This window comes from Hemitrygon akajei, chromosome 25 (genome assembly GCF_048418815.1).
Source record: "Hemitrygon akajei chromosome 25, sHemAka1.3, whole genome shotgun sequence".
NCBI classification, from domain to species: Eukaryota; Metazoa; Chordata; class Chondrichthyes; order Myliobatiformes; family Dasyatidae; genus Hemitrygon; species Hemitrygon akajei.
The window spans coordinates 42884119-42905192 of NC_133148.1; the positions used below are offsets into that span (position 1 = coordinate 42884119).

The following is a 21074-nucleotide window of genomic DNA, read 5'->3' on the forward strand; positions in this document are numbered from 1 at the left end:
TCCATGTACCGATCCAGAAGTCTCTTAAAAGACCCTATCGTATCCGCCTCCACCACCATCGCCAGCAGCCCAATCCACGCACTCACCACTCTCTGCGTAAAAAACTTACCCGACATCTCTTCTGTACCTACTTCCAAGCACCTTAAAACTGTGTCTTCTCAAGTTAGCCATTTCAGCCCTGGGAAAAAGCCTCTGACTATCCACACGATCAATGCCTCTCATCAACTTATACACCTCTATCAGGTCACCTCTCATCCTCCATCGCTCCAAAGAGAAAAGGTCAAGTTCACTCACCCTATTCTCATAAGACATGCTCCCCAAACCAGGCAACAAATCCAGACATGCCCTCTTCTCATTATTACCATCAGGAAAGAGGTACAGAAGCCTGAAGGCATACACTCAGCGATTCAGAAACAGCTTTTTTACCCCTCACTTTTCATATATTATTTGTGTTTGTACTATTTTTAATTTAACTATGTACTCTAACCACTACGCTACAGAGATTAATAAAACAGCAGCAAGGCCACATCTGAAACACCATGTGCATTTTTGCTTACCTATCAGGAAATGATGTGACTGCAATGGAGGAGGTGCAGAGGAGATTCATCAGGGTTAAATGCATGAATAATGACAGACAGAAGAGGCTGGGTTTGGATTTATTTGGAGTGGACAAACTTGGGAAAGAGTTTAGAGAAGTACAGAGATAGAATAGACCATTTTCCCCCATAGCAAAACCTTTGAAAACCAGGGGATTTTAGGTTCAAGATGATGAGTAGAAGGTTTAAACAGGACGCAAGGAACAATTTTTTCACCCAGGGTTTGTTGGAATTTGGAATGCACTTCCTGAACAGGTGTTGAGGACAAGTATCTATACAAGTACAGCAGATGAATTGCCAAGGAGCAGAAGCCTATAGATCACGTACTGGCAGATAACATTAGTGTAGATACACTCAGTGGCCACTTTATTAGGTACAAGGTTGGAACCCAATGTGGTCTTCTACTGCTGTAACTTCAGGTTTGATACACTGTAGATTCAGGGATGCTCTTCTGCACACCACTGTTGTAACGTGTGGTTATTTGAATTACAATCACCATCCTGTTAGCTTGAACCAGTTTGGCCATTCTCCTCTCACCTCTCTCATTAACAAGGCATTCCCCCCCCCCCCCCCGCAGATCTGCCACATGCTGGATGTTTTTTTTGTTTCTTGCCCCATTCTCTGTAAACCCTAGAGTAAAGGTTCCTAACCTGGGTTCCATGGATCCCTTGTCTAAAAGCATTGGTCCATGACTTAAAAAAGGCTGGGAAACCCTGCTCTTGTGTGTGAAAATCCCAGGAGATCAGCAGGTTGAGATATTCTGCCACCAACAACATTTCCATTGTCAAGATTTAAGATTGTTTGTCCATAACCAGATCAACCATGATCTTATTGAATGGTGGATCAGACTTAATGGACCATACAGCCTACTCCTGCTTGTATTTCTTATGTTAGACCATAAGAAATAGGTGTAGAATTGGGCCATCTGGTCCATTGAGTTTGCTCCGCCGTTCAACCATGGCTGATCCTTTTCTCTTCTCTTCCTTATGTTCTTGTGCTTAATGTCATTTCCAGTGAGCAAGCATAAAGGAGAACAAAAATCACATTTCTTCACCATTCTGATATTTGGTCTGAACTGAACCTCATGACCACGTTTACATGCTTTTATGCATTGAGTTGCTGCCACAATTGGCTCAGTAGAACATTAGAAAGTTTTTGATAAGAACAGGCCATTCAGCCCAACAAAGCTTGCCAAATTCCAATTCACAGTGTTGAAATAATTATCCAGTTTACAACTAGGTAGTTTGCTCCATGGGTCCACAACTGCTTCCTGATGCCAGTCTGATCCTCATTGATGGATTAATTTTGAAGAAGCAGCTTCCATCCACCTTACTTATACCTTTAATGATTTTGAACACTTATCATGTCTCGTCTCATTCTACAACTACTTAGCTAAAAACATTTCTTTCAATCTTTCTTCCTAGCTCATACCCTGCAGACCTGGAATGAGTCTTGTTGCCTTTCTCTGGACTCCTTCCAGTACCTTCACATCCCTCACACAATACGGAGACCAAAATTGTACACACAGTGCTCAAGGTGTGGCCTTACAAGCACATTATACAGCTCAAGGAGAAGACCTCTAGTTTTGAACTTCAAAGTGTGCTTTATATAGGCCAAAATTCTATTAGCTTCCTAATCACTTCTGTACATTGTCTAGAATGTTGATAATGATGAGTCTACGAGGACACCCAAATCCTTCTCATACTTTCTAACTCAAGACCCCAAATTATATATTTATATCTAATAGTTCTACTTCCTAGATGTACTATTTTACATTTACTCACATTAAATTTCAGTCATTTATCCACCCACATCTGGATTTTGTTTGGATCTAACTATACTGCTGAATGTTATCAGCCCACCCCATAATTTTGTGTTATCTGCAACTCATTGTTTTCTGTTTGTGATCCAATTCTGCGCCCATTCACACACCTTACTCCAAATCCCTGTAATTTGACTATTGACCTCTCATTAGATACCTTGTCAAAAACATTCTGCAAGTCCATGTTATCATAAATTTTATTGCCCCTTCAGAGAATTCCAGCATTTCAGTATTACAGTCTTTCTGCGAACATGCCTGTTCTTATCAACTGCTCTTCAATCTCATTCTTTATTAAATGTTCCCATTATCTTGCCTACAATACACATTAAGCTTACTGGTCTATAGTTACCAGTATCGATACGGTCACCCTTCTTGGACAATATTAGCCCATTTCTAGTCCTTAGGGACTTCACCAGTCTTCACTAATTTTGAAAAATACATGTTAGGGGTTTGTATATATAATCACAGACTTTTAACTACCCTTCAACATATGCTGCCTGACCCTCGAGATTTAGGTCCTTTTCAGCTAAAGCAGGACCTCACTTTCCAACTCTAAATCACTTAAAATAACCTTATTTTTCACTACACTTACTGGCATATTGGTAACATCTTTGCAGGAGAATACTTTAAACACACTCAACTTCCTCCTTGACTTTTCTTTTACTGCTAAAGTATTCAAAAAATCTCTAGGGGTCAATCTCAGCTGAGATCCTTCTCAAACAACAGAAAATCTGCAGATGCTGGAAATCCGAGCAACAAACACAAAATGTCGGAGGAACACAGCAGGCCAGGCAGCATCTATGACAAAAAGTACAGTTAGCGTTTCAGCCCAAAACCCTTTGGCAAGACTGCTTCTCAACCTACCTTTTGACAATCCACACGTCCCTCTTGACTATAGCTCTCATATTTTCATATGCTCTTCAATTAATAGCATTAGCAAGCAGGTTTAAAAATGTACCTAATAAAGTAGTTAACTGTAGAAATTTGATACTCTGCATGGCCAAAATGCTGTATAACCATGACTCATTAAGACATCTCATTAATTCTAGAGAATATTGGTGTATTTTACCTTTGATTTTTTAAAGAAATGATCAAACAAGTTTTTTTTAAAAGTGGATAGATTTTCTTTTAATAAAAACCATACAGATTGGCCACTGAAGGAAGGTGCAACAGGTAAGCAACAACAGAGGCAGGTTAGCAACTTTCAGACGCATCTGTTCACCCCGCAACTGTCTTCCCCATTTCACTACAGCAGGGTCAGTAATCACACATCGCCCAACAGAACCTCAACACTAGAACAACTCAATTTCCTGACAAAATTGTGGGGGTTGTTTTTTTTGGCAAGTTAGTGATGGAGAGGCTGTTTGTTCCTGGTCCAACAACCAGCAACAAGTTCCCCACATTGTGCTTACTGAACCCTTTCCCTCCTGATCTACAAGCTCCATGCTTTGGCATACTCCAAACACCAGAAGGGATACTTCTACTAACACTATATGGCAAGAGGAAGCATGGTCTTCCATAATGACTATGTCAATTGGCCAAACATTTAATGCTACCAAGATCAAGAATTGCAAATAGGTTCATTGGATTATAGCACATCACTATTGATGCAAATAGAATTATCTTCATCCTCAAGAAATTGATGCAGAAAGGATGGCTTCCTCAGATTTCTCTTCACTCTAAATGGGGAACTATTGGCATAACTCTAAATGATTCCAGATTCCAGTGCAGCTAGGAAAGAATTAGCCTTGTGCTGAATGGGTCCTTGTTGAGCACAAACTAGTTTCAACAGCGGCAACATAACTTTTTTTTAAATGAAATTAGTTCTTAAAGAAGCCAATTTGGGGATCAAAAGCTGTTGCTCTCATTCAACTTTTTCCAGATGATCCTGCTTTTGTGCAATGGGACCGGCGAAAAAGTTTCACGAGATGAAATAGGGATCATTTCAGCAAAATCATAAGTAATGTTCCTACACTCAAACAAAACTAGAAACCTTCAAGAGGATCATGATAGATGAAAGCAGTTAGGTTGAGATAAAGATAGTGTTCAAAAGCCCCTTTACAATCTCTGTCCCACTAAGTACGAAGCATGTGAATGCAAACTTGACTTTTCCAAGGTTGCAGTTATTGGCAGATTAACCTGGTTTCAAATACATTTCAGTTTTAAACTCGTCCATCAAGGAATCTGAATGATGCCTCATGACCAATTCAAGAAAGATGATGGTTCCTTGAGTTACAGCTTCATCACAAGAGGCTAAGTAATGCAGATATTCATGCAGGTGAAATGGGTCTTAAACTAGCAAGCTTCAAATGGCACTTTGATACTTATACATTCCACAAAATAAAGGACAAACGTTGAACCTGTCCTCCCTTTAACCCACAAATGAACTCTGAACCAGCACAGCAATTTCAGCTATCTTACCTAGTGTCTAATATCTTTCAGGTAGACATTCAATCTAGGATAATATTCAATAGGTCAGGCAGTATCTGCAAAGAAAGTTAAATTTTCAGGTAATCCAATCTGAGGTGTTAACTCTTGTTCCTCTCTCCAAACATGCAGCCTGACTTGTTGAGTAGGTCATTTTTGTCTCAAATTTCCATCATCTGCAGCTTTTATTCCCCCACCCCCCCCCCCCCAAAGAAGAGGGCACAATTCGGTCACAGAGAATCCCAAAGCTTCTTTTGCACTCTAATTTTCCTCAACCCTCTATTCAAAAGCAGAGAGCAGGAGAGGCAGAGAGACCGGAGGATGGGAACCAGAAAGGGGAAGTGCAGGAAAACTATGGACAGGGCACTCTGCATCTGTGGAGATAACGGGAAGGACTAACTGCTGACCACATCTCTACATCTCCATTTTTAAAGCCCTTTAATCTCCCATCTTCAGCGTTACTTCTGCAGAACCTCCAATTCCTAGAATAGAACGACCTCTGCTTTTGGAAGCCAGCAGTTAGTGAAAAGAAGAAGATTTCAGAAGTCAAGTTCACCTGCCTTTGCAGAGTCAGCAACATTTCCGAACAAGCCATATTGATGGAAGTCTTAGTAACTATAAAAAGCTAACATGCAGAAAAATATATTTTTCACCCACAATGCCCACCCCACTCCAAGCAAAGGACTATTTCTCCAACTACATCAGCCAAGTAGTGCCACCAGGATCCTCTGCTCTCTTCAAAAGGCTGATGCTGAGGCGGATGTTCACGAGTACATGGTGAGCTGCAGCCACTAGAACAGAGAGGAGAAGAATGTTAATGTAGTTGTCTCTCTGCAGTACCAACTCCTTTCTCACAGGAGCTTCTCAAAATAAAACTAACCAATGACAAATCACCAACCTGTAATATTAACTGAATGACCTATTGAATGTTGACCCATCTTTTACAAGGAATTTTCTCCTCCAAGAGGCTATACACTCAATGGCCACTTTATTAGGTACTGCCTGTACTGAGTGCATGTTCCTGCGTCTGCTGCCGTAGCCCATCCACTTTAAGGGTCAATGTGTTGTGTATTCAGAGATGCTCTTCTGCAAACCACTGTTGCAATGCCTGGTTATTTGAGTTACTGTTACCTTCCTGTCAGCTTTTTCACCCAAAGGCAGCATTTTCACCCACAGAACTGCCACACCATTCTCAGTAAACTCTAGAGACCATTATATGCAAAAATCCCGGGAGATCAGCAGTTCCTGAGATACTCAAACTACCCCATCTGGCACCAACAATCATTCCATGGTCAAGGTCACTGAGATCACATTCCTCTCCATGTTTGGTCAGAACAACTGAACCTCTCATGACCATGTCTGCATGGGTTTATGCACAGAGTTCCTGCCACATGATTGGCCGATTAGATATTTGCATTAACGAGGTGTGCAGTGTCGGTATACAGTGTAATTAGAACTGACCGACTGTGGGCCTGAATAACCATTTCTGAGCTCTCTGGATCCAGAGTCCACACTGACCATCCATTTACTCACTAATCCAACATTGATCCCATTTATCGTTCTTCCAACATTCCTATTAACTCCATCACATGTTAAAGAAATTTCAAGCAACCAACTACCCCAATCTACACATCTTTAAGATGTAGGAGAAAACCCACACTGTCATAAGGAGATATTCCACAGCAGGATCAAACCTGAGTCTGCTATTTTCACCTGATTACCTAAAAATTTTACAGATTCAAAGGGCGGAAAGGCCTAATGATGTGCCAGTTTAACAAACATACTAACTGTGCTCCACCACAGGATTCTATATCAGTTATATTAACGGACACAATCCACTTACCCAAATTCAAAGTGTGATTTTGACAAACATTTCCCTCAACTCACACTAAAGTAATATTACTTTTGTTTATTGTGTCATGGTTGTGTTCATCTCCACACCTCGTGGCATATTAGGTAACAACCTTGCCAGTTCTTTATGATTTTGTCTGATTTGTTATATTTATTTTGTATATATACAAGTCCGGTGTGGATACCACTACACCATTGGCCGACACATTGTGTCATGGGCACATGTACAAATTATTAATTTAATTTACATAATCTGTGTTATGTTTGTAATGTACTGACGCTGAACTAAAACCCAAATTGAAAACCCCACTCAGAAATTCAACAATTTGACTTCAGTGAAATTTCAGACAGAATTTCAAACCAGCCATACATCACATTTGGCTTACTTCAGTCATTTCTATCCTTCAGTGTGTACTTCTACACTGCCCCAGTCCCAGTGCAACATCTCCTCTAACAACCACATGCCTGGCAACAGGGAGTGGGCACAACTGCCAGCCTTAGCTACACCCAGACAAGGAAACAAACTCAAACCTCTGAATGGGCACGATGCAAACGAGATTCAAACGTCACAACAGCACAAGCTTCAGGTGAAGCCCTGGCTTTGCTGGTCGAAGGTCTGCCTTCTCATCACTGATCAACTTGCACACAGTTACAGGTCATTCATTGGCAAGTCACATTCTCTGTAGTGAGACAGGCTGATCTCCATTCCAGCAAACTAAGAAGCTCTTGGTGCTTCAGAGTCAAGGATCACAACCAGAAAGTTATCAAACAGTCAAATCCAGCATAACCACGCAAGACCAGAATGAGGCCATTCAGCCCATTGAGTCTGCTCCACCATTCCATCATGGCTAATTTATTCCTTTCTCAACCCAATTCTGCTACCTTCTCACTAACCTGTGACACCCTCACTAATGAAAAACCTTTTAACCTCTGCTTTAAATTTACTCAATGAATTGGGTTCCACTGCCACCTGCGGCAATGAATTTCAAAGTTTCACCACACTCTGGCTAAAGAAATTCCTCATCTCTTTTCTAAAGGGATGCCCTTCTATTCTGAGGTTGTGCCCTCTAATCCTAGACCCCACCCCCAGCTCCAGTACAGTCGTCACTTTTTATTGTCATTTCGACCATAACTGCTGGTACAGTACACAGTAAAAACGAGACATTTTTCAGGACCATGGTACTACATGAAACAGTACAAAAACTACACTGAACTATGTAAAAACAACACAGAAAAAAAAAACTACAGACCTACCCAGGACTGCATAAGGTGCACAAAACACCCACTCCACATCCACTATCTAGGCCTTTCTATATTTGATGGGTTTCAATGAGATTCTTCCCCCCCCCCCCCCATTCTTCTAAACTCCAATAAGTACAGGCCCAGAGCAATCAAACACTCCTCATACAGTAACACTTCGGTTCCCAGATTCATTCTCATGAACCTCCTCTGGACCCTCTAAGGTCACATTTTTTTTTCTTAGTTAAGGGGCCCAAAACTGCTCACAATACTCCAAGTACAGTCTGGCCAATGCCTTACAAAACTTCAGCATTACATCTTTGCTCTTATAGTCTAATCCTTTGAAATAAATGCCAACATTGCATTTAGCTTTCTCATCACAGGCTCAACCCAAGTGATCAACTATCTCTGCAAGTACAAGTTCACTGGAAACAGTGAACCGAACCATTGACCTCTGCACTGATTGATCAAATTCACTCTGGCATAACCTACACAAACAAGAGTGTCTGCATGGGGCAGCTCCTCATGAGGGGAGGGGGTACAAATTTCCACATCCAGAGTGAAACAGGTGCTGGTTAGCAGAATCCACATCCAGTGACGGGGACAATTTGACCCTACCTCAACAATGTTAACTTTGATGGATCCAGTTTTGTCCTTGTCCAGCGCATTGAAGGATCCTGAAAGTGAAAAAAGGAAATAAGTTTATAACCAGGAACTCAATCTGCTATGTCACAGTCAGAGGGCTTGATGATCATTTATGTTGTGTATTTAATATTTGTATAATCTTGTATTTTTGTTGGTTGATTAAGCATTCTTACTTGTTTAAACAATTCATGAGCTACATATAAATGTGAATTCCATATGTCATTGTGTTACCATGTGATACAGGCAAGCCTCACAAAGTGAACCCAAAGTTCAAATTAGTTTAATGTTTTGAAGTTACAAAATATAATTATTTACTCCTTCCTTGTACAGAGATGCAACCACTCCCTAATGTCACCTACACCCTCCACCATTTGGCTCCCTTGTTCTTGCATTCAACATCTACTCAAACTCCAATCATTACTGCAAGCCATAGGAAACCTCGAAAGTGTAAGCCAAACACATCTTGTCATAGTACGGAACACTTCTTCCTTCAGTCCTGCTCTGATCCTCTGCACCTCGTTTCTGGGTATATTAATGACTGCATCCTGCCCTCATACTGATGAGAAAGTTTCATGATTAATGCTGCTATTTTCCATCCTGTGTGGATTGGGGAGCATGCCTTATGAAAATAGGTTGAGTGACCTCGGCCTTTTTGCCTTGGAGCAACGGAAGGTGAAAGGTGTCCTGATAGAGGTGTATAAGATGATGAGAGGCATTGATCGTGTGGATAGCCAGGCTTTTCCCTCAGGGCTGAAATGGCTAGCACAAGAGGGCAGTTTTAAGGTGCTTTTAAGTAGGTACAGAGGAGATGTCAGGGTTAAGTTTTTTTTATACTCGCAGAGAATGGTGAGTGCGTGGAATAGGCTGCCAGCGACAGTGGTGGAGGCAGATATGATAGGGTCCTTTAAGAGACTACTGGACAGGTACATGGAGCCCAGAAAAATAGAGGGCTATGGGTAACCCTAGGTAATTTCTACGGTAAAGACATGTTTGACACAGCTTTGTGGGCTGAAGGGTCTGTACTGTGCTGTAGGTTTTCTATGTTCTATATTCGCCTTCCCACCCCATCTCTAGATCTCCTTCCAATGTCATGGAGGTGGTCAGCACAGAATGGACTCTTTGCCCCATCACATCCAGTGCTGTATGCACTATGCACAGTTTCCTTGTGACCACAGACACAAGAGATGCTGGAAATCTTGAGCGACACACATAAAATACCGGAGGAACTCAGTAAGTCAGGCAGCATCTATGGAGGCGAATAAACAGACAACATTTAGGGCCTGTGGGGTATTTTTGGGGGTTAGGACATATAGCAAATAACTTTAGCCACCAATTTTCAGATCTGAATATAAACTGTAGATTAAATTTAAATTGTAGCTCTGGACAATGGGATCCTAGAGCTGTGAAAACAGCAGCTGATAAAACAAATAATGTTAATTAGCAATGCTTCCTTTGAATTACCTTTAACATTCACACCTCCTTTGCACCCAATGATTAACATTGTCTGGAATGTGGGTGTGAAGGAGGTGTAAATGTTATTATATGTAATTCAAAGGAGCATTGTAGAAGATGGCCGATATAGAATTGTCCTTTGATCTTTGGTATACAAAATGTCTTGTAATATTGGGTCGAGCAGAACCCAGGTCACTGGCAATAATAGCTTTATGTGCAGACATTATTCTCGTATTATTTTATTATTACATGGAGTGAGAAACAGTGCAAAGCCCTTCTTGTATTCAGTTCATACGTATCAAATCATTGAGGCAGAACAAAGTAAAACAACAACGTAGAAAAAATGTTACAGTTACAGAGAAAGTGCAGTGCAGGTAAATGATAAGGTGCAAGATCATAATGAGGTAGATCATGAGGTCAAACATCCATCTCATGCTAGGATGGAAGCTGTCTGAAGTCTGGTGGGTCTTGCTTTCAAGCTTTTGTATCTGTAACATGGAAATGGTCCAATTTCCATGGTTTCTCATGGTCCCAGAACACATCCTCTACAGCAGGGCTTCTGAACCATCTCATGCCATGTACTAATACCATTAAGCAAGGGGTCCATGGACACCAGGGTGGGAACCCCTTCTATACAGTGAGGTTCACTGATGCCTCTACTTTGAGGAGGCTGAAGAGAGCCAGAGTATCCATATCGCAATCTTTTACAGATGTACAGTTGAGAGCATGCTAACATGCTGCACCACTGTGTGGCACAGAAACTGCACTGCCAGGGGCAGGGTAGTTAAAGCTGCCTAACACACGTCACGAAGGATTTCACCCACCCTGCTCATGGATCATTTCTCCCACTCCCATTAGGGAGGAGGCCATGTAGCATCCACACCAGGAACACCACTCAAAAACAGTTACTCTCCCCCAAGCAGTAAGGCTGATCAACACCTCCACCCATTATCTCATCCCTCCACCAGTACTTTATCATTTCCAGCCAGAGTCACTTTATGTACAGAGACTCCTGTGCCTAGTGTCACTTTATGGACATACACTCAATGTATACAAGCTAATTTATATTTATCATGTTTTTAAATTGGTGTTTTTTTTGTGCTCTATCAGATCTGGAGTAACAATCATTTTGCTCTCCTTTACACTCGCATACTGACGAATGACAATAAACAATCTTGAATCTTCAAACCAGGCGCTCTACTCCATGTCAGAGCCATTTTGCACCTTTACATCAAACTCCCTCCCCCATTCTTATCTAGGTCCTCACTAAAGGCATTAAAAGCAGCAACACAATCCCCCATTACTTACTGAGCATGGCATCCAATCGGACTAGGCAGGCGATGTAGTTATCAAAGTCCATGTCTCCAGATTCGTTGGCATACCGGCGGTACAGCAGTCGGTACAGATCATCATTCAGAGGATATCCTGCCAGGGAAAGAAAAGAGACGGTTAACAAAAAGGTCCCTGGCCTGCCCCCGACCCTGGATCCATGACTGCAGAGCTTCAACCTGCAGTTTACTGTGCAACAGATACACAGATAAAAAAAATAGACATTTGCACAGTACTGTAGTAATTTTATGTATTGCACTGTACTACTGCCACACAAAAAAGACAAATTTCATGACACGTAAGTGATGATAAACCTGATTCTGATGTGGGTTTCTGCTATGGACTGAGTGGGAAGGGAGTACGGAGAGGGGAGTCATGGTTGGGAAAGGGGAAGGGAGAAGGGAGAGGGGAGGGAGCAGGAAGCACCAGAGAGGCATTCTGTAATGATCAATAAACCAATTGTTTGGAATAAATGATCTTGCCTGGTGTCTCAGGGCTTGATGTGTTTGCACCCTTGCCACCCACTGCCCCCCTGCCCCTAGCATTCCTTCTCTGCCACCTGTTCCACACCACTCCACCCTCACCATTTCCAAGACCATTTGCTCCCACGTGGCGTCTTTGCACTGTGGGTGGAAACCTGGAGACATAGAAAAAGCCCATGCATTCCACAGGGAAAACATAGAGACTCCTTACAGAACAAACTCTGAACCTCAGAACACACCAAGCTGGAATAGCTTTGCACTAACTGCTACACTACCTCAGCTGCCCAATTAATGGAACATCAGTCACAAGGTCAAGTCTAAGTCCCTCTCCGAAGAAGCTGCACAAACAAATCTAGCCTGGCTCTCCACTGCAGACGAAGCAACGGCACTCAACAGAACATACCAGACCGCAGTCTACCATTTTGAAGTAGGATGTGGGAAGCCATCCAAGCCAATGGCAGACCTCAATCAAAATCTAGTTGCAAAATGAAATCGTACACACATTACTAGTCATCATATTCTTCCCCAGCCCTCACAGTAACCATCCATTTTTGATGAACACAAGAGACTGCAGATGCTAGAAGCTGGAATTTAAAATAGCTGCTGGAAGAGCTCAGTCAGTATCTGTGGTGGCAAGTGGAGTCGATGTCTTGGGTCAAGACTCATCTGCACTCCATCTTTAATGGTTGTGGTGATGTCACGTTTCCTCCACCAAGGATATATTCAAGAAGTGTTAGCTCAAGAACGTTGCATCCATCATTAAGGACTTCACTATCTGGGACATTTCCTCTTCACATTATTACCATGGGGGGGCGGGGGGCGGAACTGCACACACCAATTTCAGGAACATCTTTCCCTCCACCATCAGACTGCTGAATGGTCCATGAACACTACCTCACTATTCCTCGTTCTATTTAATTGTGTAACTTACAGCAATATCTGTGTCTCGCACTGCACTACCGACACAAAACAACAAATTTTACAAACTCTGGTGATGATAAACTATTCTGAATCAGAGATTGTGAAAGGAACTAAAGAAATGCAAGTCCTTTCCTTCCTTCTGGACAGACTACTGCAGTTTGCAGCCATTGACCTGTTGAAAGGGAGGAGGAAGAAGTTTAGCATAATTTTCACAAAGGGATTTGGATAAACACACGAAAAAAAACTTGGCAAGAGGGATTACTTCCAGGGGCATGAAGGGCTACTTCCTGTGGTGGTAACCTACAGCTGAATAATGGTTGACATTCCCTCCAAGCACTAGATGGCACACTAGAGCAGGCTTGAGCTAGTGTTGGCCAAGAAAAGAAAATCAAAATATTACTGGATTAGGGAGAAATTCCAGAAGTGTAGGAACGTATTGATGTTGAGCCCAAGATCTCCTCAGAAATGAAGTAGCAAGGACTGGGATTAGAAACTTTGAACTTTGGGATGTTGTATACACAAAGTAAATTATTAAAAAATGTATATATTACATACTACCCTGAGATTCTTTTTTTTTTAAAAAAGAGAGAAATCCAACGGAATCAATGAAAAACTCCACACAATGTGCAAAAGACAACAAACTGCACAAATGAATAAAAACAAATAAGTACATAGTACTGAGAACCCAAGTTGTAGAGTCCTTGAAACCGAGTGTGTTGTGGAACCCATCAGAATTGAGATGAGTGAAGTTATCCGCACTGGTTCAGGAGTAATGACTGTTCCTGACCCTGCTGGTGGATGTACCTCCTTCCTAACGGCAGCAACAAGGGGAATCCTGGGGGTCTTTGATGATGAGTGCCATCATCTAGTGGCAGTGTTCCACGCACGTGTCCAATGGTGGGGAGGGCACTGCCTCTGATGGACTGTGCTGTGTTCACCACTTCTTGTAGGATTTTCCAATCATGGGCATTGTTTCCATAACAGGACATGATCTGAGAACAAATCTAGGCCTTTTACTTTCATCCAACACTACCCATTCAGTCTGTTGCACAGCCCCTAACTCCAGGTGATTATCTCTCTTGCACCATTGAATCCATGGATTCTGAGCTATTTCCCTTTGATTCTATTCAACAGAAAGGCTCAGGAGACAGAAATCTTCAGCACATTACAGGCCCTTCAGCCCACAATGCTGTACCAACCATGTATTCTATGAAGTTTCATAACCTGATCACTAGTGATGAGACCCCCAGGGACAAATAGTTCCAAGATCAAGACTTCTCATCAGTAAGACAAGAGAGTTAATTGCGGACTTCAGGAAGGAGCAAATACCAATCCTCAGAGGGATCAGAAGTGGAGTGAGTGAGTAGATTCAAGTTCCTCAGTGTCAAGATCTCTGAGGATCTAACCTGGTCCCAACATATCGATGTAGTTATAAAGAAGGCAAGACAGCAGCCATATTTTATTAGGAATTTGAAGAGATTTGGCATGTCAACAAATATACTCAAAAACTTCTGACAGGCTGCATCACTGTCTGGTGTGGAGGGGCTACTGCACAGGACCGAAAGAAGCCGCAGAAGGTTGTAAATCTAGTCAGCTCCATCTTGGGCACTGGCCTACAAAGTCCCCAGGACATCTTTAGGGAGCGGTGTCTCAGAAAAGCAGTATCCATTATTAAGGACCTCCAGCACCCAGGGCATGCCCTTTTCTCACTGTCACCATCAGGTAGGAGATACAGAAGCCTGAAGACACACACTCAGCAATTTAGGAACAGCTTCTTCCCCTCTGCCATGTGATTCCTAGATGGACATTGAAGCTTTGGACACTACCTCACTTTTTTTAAAAAAATATACAGAATTTCTGTTTTTGCACATTTTAAAAAATCTATATGTAATTGATTTACTTGTTTATTATTATGTTTTTCTCTCTCTCGCTCTCTCTCTCTCTCTCTCACATTATGTATTGCATTGAATTGCTGCTGCTAAGTTAACAAATTTCACATCACATGCCGGTAATAATAATCCTGATTCTGATTCCCAATCTGGGATCCAGCAATCCCTTACTTAAGGGCACTGGTCCAGGGCATATAAAAGGATGGTAACTCCTGGTCTAGAGGTTCTCTTGTTCCTTTATAGATTTCCACCACAGACCCAACCATTTTTATTTTATTCTACACAGAATGTTCCAGTTTGAGAACAAATTGTCTGGAAGGAACATTTTCAACTAATAACACAAGAGATTCTGCAGTCGTTGGAAATCATGAGCAAAACAAACAAAATGGTGGAGGAACTCAACAGCTCAGGCAACATCTATGGAGGAAATCAGCAGTCAACATATCAGGCCAAGACCATCAGGACTGACTCCTCACGAAGGGTCACAGCCCAAAACATCGACTGTTTATTCCCCTCCACAGATACTGTAATTGGGTCTCTACCAAAGGAGGTGCAAGGTGCTCTTTCCTTCCACTACCCTGAAGGTCACCCTTGGGCAAAGTGCACATCTGCTTAGCCCCTACACCTCCCCCCCCCCTTCCCCCGGATCAGGGTCACATGAAGCAGGTGGTGGCTGGTCGTATGAGCAGCTGATGCACGTCACAAGTCCTGGTTATGTGACCACTGACAGCAGGCAGACAATCTCTGAAGAGTATTGATAATGGCTAGGGTCACCCATCTTGTAAGGACACTGTTCAGAAGAAGGCAATGGCAAACCACTTCTGTAGAAAAATTTGCCAAGAACAATCCTGGTCATATGATATAGCACGTAATGATGTCATATGACACAGCATGTAATAATGATGATCCTGTATTTAGTATCACCCTGTATTCTATGTCTTCGAGCTTTTCCTGAGCAAGGAATTTCACTGCACCAGGTGTTTAATCAGAGTAAAGTAATCTGAATCAAATTTTGTTTGTCGGACAGCGTGGCAGTGTAGTAGCAGAGTCAATGGCTGTGACTGTGTGCGGAACTTGCTGAGTTGCTGAGGTTTCCTCCCACATCCCAATGATGTACAGGTCGTTAGTTAACCGGACACCCTGAGCTGCACCCAGCGTGAAGCCGAGAGGGAGAATATGAAGGGTTTGATGGGAATGTTAGAACAATAAGGTAATGGAGGACACACACACACACACACACACACACACACACACACACACACACACACACACACACACACACACACACACACACACACACACACACACACACACTTCATGAGTCCTGATGAAGGGTCTCAGCTTCAAACATTGACTGTCCATTCTTGCCCATAGATGCTTTCTGACCTACTGAGTTCCTCCAGCATTGTCTGTGTCTGGATTTCCAGCATCTGCAGAATCTCGTGTTTACTCATTTCCATAGATCCTGCCTGAGCTGCTGAGCTCCTCCAGCATTTTGAAAGAATTCCTTTGGATTTCCAGCATCTGCAGATTTTCTCGTGTTGATGGAAAGAGTGGTCACTGGTTGGGCGAACTCATTCAGCTGAAGGGCGTTTCCATATTGGATGTGTCTGTAACATGGGAGGTGACTGGATTGCCAACCTCTGGGCAGTATCCCCAGACGGGTGACCCCAGCCATCATTAGTACTCTTCAGAGATTGCCTGGTGTCAGTGGTCACACAACCAGGACTTGTGATCTGCACCATCTGCTCATACAACCATCCACCACCTGCTTCCACGGCTTCACATTACCCTGACTGGGGTCTAAGCAGATGCCACACCTTGCTCAAGGGTGATCTACAAGCTAGTGGAGGGAGGGAGCAATTTACACCTCCTTTGGTAAAGATTCATCTCCACCCCACCACCCAAAAATATATGTAAGAACAATAAATACAAGGATGCACCACATTATAGAGGGAGTGTTGGAAAAAAAGACACCAGAAAACCAATGACCACCTGCTCCCCACAAGGGATTTACCAACCCAACAGTCCACCATTTCATCTTACCTGCAGCTTTGAATGCCCCTGGCAGCTCCTGGCTGTTAATGGTCCCAGAACAGTCAGCATCAAACTGTTTATAGACTGCCTGCAATGCGAGAATTAGCAGTTATGCCAAACTCCATGCAACGTCAACCCCTCACAACCACCCAAATATAGATAAGAGCCGGACAACGCAAGTTCCACAAGTCTGTATGGTTATCAAGGTACCCATCTGAGAAAGTGTCATCTTTTATCGCTGGCACCATCGCACCCAGAACAAAAAACACCACTACCATTTTAAATTAAGGGCAGCTACAGTCCTAAGTTGCCTGGTTAACGATCTTGAAAACTCAACCTTGTACCCTTGGACCACAAGACATGGCAACAGAATTCGAATATTCAGCCCAAGTCTACTCAGCCATTTAACCACGACTGATTTATTACCCCTCTCAACCCCATTCTCCGGTGGGCTCCCCATAACCTTTGACACCCTTACTAATCAAGAATCTACCAAACTTCACTTTAAATATACCCAATGACTTGGCCTCAACAGACACCTGTGGCAATGAATTCCACAGATTCACCACCCTCTGGCTAAAGAAATTCCTCCTCATCTCCGTTCTAAGTGGATGCTCCTCTATCCTGGGGCCGTGCCCTTTTGTCCTTGGCACACACACTATAGAAAGCACCCTCTCCACATCCACTACCTACACCTTTCAAAATTCAATAGGTTTAATGAGATCCCCACTTCATTCTTCTAAACTCCAGCAGATACAGCCCTGAGTCATCAAACACCCCTCATGTGTTAACCCTTTCATTCCCAGAATCATTCTTGGGAACCTCCTCTGGAGCCTCTCCAGTGCCAACACCTTTTCTTAGATAATGGTCCCAAAACTGCTCAACATACCACAAATGCCTTATAAAGCCTCAACATTACATCCTTGCTTTTATATTATTGTCCTCTTGAAATTAATGCTGACGTTACATTTGCCTTCCTCACCACCAAGTCAACCTGCAAATTAACCTTTAGCAACTCCTGCACAAGGACTCCCAAGGCCTTTTGGACCTCTGATTTCTGATTTTTCTCTCCCTTTAGAAATTATTCTTCATCTTTATTCCTTCTACCAAAGTGTATGACCATGCACTTCCCTATGCTACATTCCATCTGCTACTTCGGTGCCCATTCTCCCAATTTGTACGGGTCCTTCTGTAGACTCCTTGCTTCCTCAAAACTACCTGCCCCTCCACCTCTCTTCATATCATCCGTAAGCTTGGCCACAAGGCCATCAATTCTGTTATTCACATCAACATATTCGGTAAAAAATAAGCAGTCCTAGTACCAGCACATGCATGAGAAGAGTCTGGATTAACAGAGTCTAAGAAAACCTCAAAGTAACTAGGGCACATTCTGCTCGGGGGAATGAGTCTCACACGTCTCGTGACTCCATGTAACTCAACATTACACACACCTGCCATTTCTTAATCTTTTCCCAAAGGTACTTAAATTCTTCGAAGCCCAGTCTCCCGGTGCTGTCAGCCTGAAGTAGGTCAGTTAAGGCAACATAACCAAGACATTCAATGCACAGACTCTATACAGTGTACAAAAAAGAATAGAAATAGTTCTCCTGGACACTTCTGAACCAAGTCCAATTCAGTGCTTCCAAATTGCAACCATAGATGCAGGAAACTCCAAAAAGCAAATCCTCCCTGTCGCTACGGATCATTTTAGCCTACACTGTTCTCAAACATTCTTGAATAATGAAGAATGGCATCACTTATGAAGACACCATGGTTACCAATCAGATAAACCAATCACTGTCAAGTCTAGTTGACCCCAACCAAGGATTTGGTTCAAACACAACAAATCACATGAATTTATGGCAAGTTTACTGATGACAACACTGACACTGGCTGAATCAAAGGTGGTGACAAACCAGTATAGAGGAGGGAGATTGAAAATCTGGCTGAGTGGTTGCCATAAAAACCACCTTACTCAATGTCAGCAAGACCAAGGAGCCAGTCCTCATTCGGGGATCAGAGGTGGAGAGGGTCAAAAACTTTAAATCCCTCACTTCAGAGGACCTGTCCTGGGTCCAGTGTGCAAGAACTATTACGAAGAAAGCACAGCAGAGCTACTTTCTTAAGAAGTTTGCATAGATTCAGCATGACATTTAAAACTGACACACTTGTATAGATCTGTGGTGGGCAGGGCATTTACTGGTTGCATCACAGCCTGCTATGGAAATGCCAACACCCCCAAATGGAAAATCATACAAAAGGTAGTGGATATGGGGCAGTCTACAAAGCCCTCCCCACATCTATACAGGGCATTGTTGAAAAAAAGCACCATCCTCATCAGGGATCCCACCACCCAGATCATGCTCCCTACTGCCATTGGACAGGAGGTACAGGACCCATGCCACCAGGTTCAGGAACAGTTATTACCCCTCAACAATCTGGACGGTCTTGGCCCAAAACATCAACTCTTTATTCCTTTCTGTAGATAATACCTGACCAGCATTTTCTTTTTTTATTTATTATATATTTCACGGATACAGCATGGAACAGTCCCTTCGGCCCAACAGGCTGCACTGCCCAGCAATTCACCTATTTAACACTTGCCTAATACAGTGACCAACTGACTTTTGGACTGTGAAAGGAAGCCTACGCGACCACAGAGAGAATGTACAAACTCCTTGCAGAAGGCGCTGAAATTGAACTCCAATCACCAACACACCAAGCTATAATAGTGTCACATTAGCTACTGAATGCCCCAATTTGTGTGTTGCTCTGGATTTACAGCATCTGCAGAATCTCGTGTTTCTGGGAGAACGGAAGTGGTTGAGCAGAGCAAGCCCATATTTAGGCAGTGAAAGATGTAATGCTGACTCTCACACACCAGCAAACAATCCTTCACCCCCGAATTCAATTTAGATCCTCTAGGTTTTAGGAAATTTATTTTCCTGCAGCACACACCAGGGAATTAAACAAGTGATTTCCCAAGTGTGGCTCAGCCTGTCAAGAGCATTGTGTGAGAAGCAGAAACGGCATCAGTTAACGTCCTTGATCCGAGAGGCAGAGGTGCCTTTAATGAAAGGATACATCCATCACAGCCACCATACTGCGGCAGGATTCCAGGCTGAAACCATCAGTCTTCAGGTCAGCATCTGCGGCAGAAAAGAAACTGGTTTAACTGGCAAATCCCGTCCAGATGAGCATGAGGAACTTGGCAGGCACCTCATGGTACTGAAACGCAACCACTGTTTCTGCATCACCCTCCAAATTCTTCGTCAGTCACACAGGCATTAATCCTGCCAAGTTTAGATCTGTACTAATCCTGTTCTTCAGCACTGTTCAGCATCTCTGACTAGCATTGTTCTCAGAATTAAACAGTTACTATTACCCTAGAAATAAGGACAGCCCCACAATAACCAATTAACAAACAGCAGTGCCCATTTTCAATAATGGGATACATGCCAAATCATTTCTCAAAGCAGAAAACTAGCTTTTTAAATTTATATTTTTAAATTATTTTTGGCCCAATTACACCCTCGATTAACTTGTTAATCCATAGATACTACAATGTGCAAAGAAACCCACGCGGTCACAGGGAGAATGTACAAACTCCTTACAGAATGTGATGGAATTGAACTGCTACCCTATCAGGCCAACCTAATATGAAAGCCATCTGTTGTTTCCCCAGCAGCAGCATTGCTTGTAGGTTGATGTTATATTGTTTAGAAATTAATCTAAAGGCATCAGTAAGACTGTGAATTAAATGTTATTTTTGAGTTTATTAGACACTAAACTTGATGCTAATACTTTACACATGCTATATACCAGTAGTACTTACTTGTTGGATTCCTCTAATATTTACCTGCAGGAAACTTAACCAAGTTCTTACTTACCTGTGCATATACTTATACTTTATACTTTATTGTCACCAAACAATTGACACTAGAGCGTACAATCATCACAGCGATATTTGATTCTACGCTTCACGCTCCCTGAAGTAGAAATTGAAGTATAATAAAAATTTAGATTATAAATCATAATTAGAAAATAGAAAAGGGAAAGTAATGTAGTGCAAGTCAGGTCTGGATATTTGGATGGTACGGCCCAGATCTGGGTGAGGATCCATTCAGCAGTCTTATCACAGTTGGAAAGAAGCTGATCCCAAATCTGGCCGTACGAATCTTCATGCTCCTGAACCTTCTCCCGGAGGGAAGAGGGACAAAAAGTGTGTTAGCTGGGTGGGTCGTGTCCTTGACATATTTATTGTGTGAATGGAACAATGTGGTATTGCACTGCATTTTGGTTTTTTTTCCAGTTTCACTCCTTATTCACCGCCGTGCCATTGAGTCTGCAATAAACCCCCAAGGAGCTAGAGGCCATTCCCTGA

The 21074-nt window shown here is 42.6% G+C and overlaps 1 protein-coding gene across 1 annotated transcript in view; it reads right to left on the minus strand.

Annotated features, from left to right (window-relative positions):
- Positions 1 to 3518: 3518 nt before the first annotated feature.
- The window catches only part of capns1b (calpain, small subunit 1 b), a 39454-nt gene continuing 21898 nt past the window's right edge, over positions 3519 to 21074 (minus strand). Inside the window, exons 6-11 of the mRNA XM_073029394.1 lie at positions 19775 to 19839; positions 18142 to 18210; positions 16700 to 16778; positions 11341 to 11457; positions 8554 to 8612; positions 3519 to 5636 (exon numbers count right to left, since the gene is read on the minus strand). Of these exons, the coding sequence (XP_072885495.1) occupies positions 5610 to 5636; positions 8554 to 8612; positions 11341 to 11457; positions 16700 to 16778; positions 18142 to 18210; positions 19775 to 19839 (416 nt within the window). The 3' untranslated portion in view covers positions 3519 to 5609. The remainder of the gene's footprint in view (positions 5637 to 8553; positions 8613 to 11340; positions 11458 to 16699; positions 16779 to 18141; positions 18211 to 19774; positions 19840 to 21074) is intronic.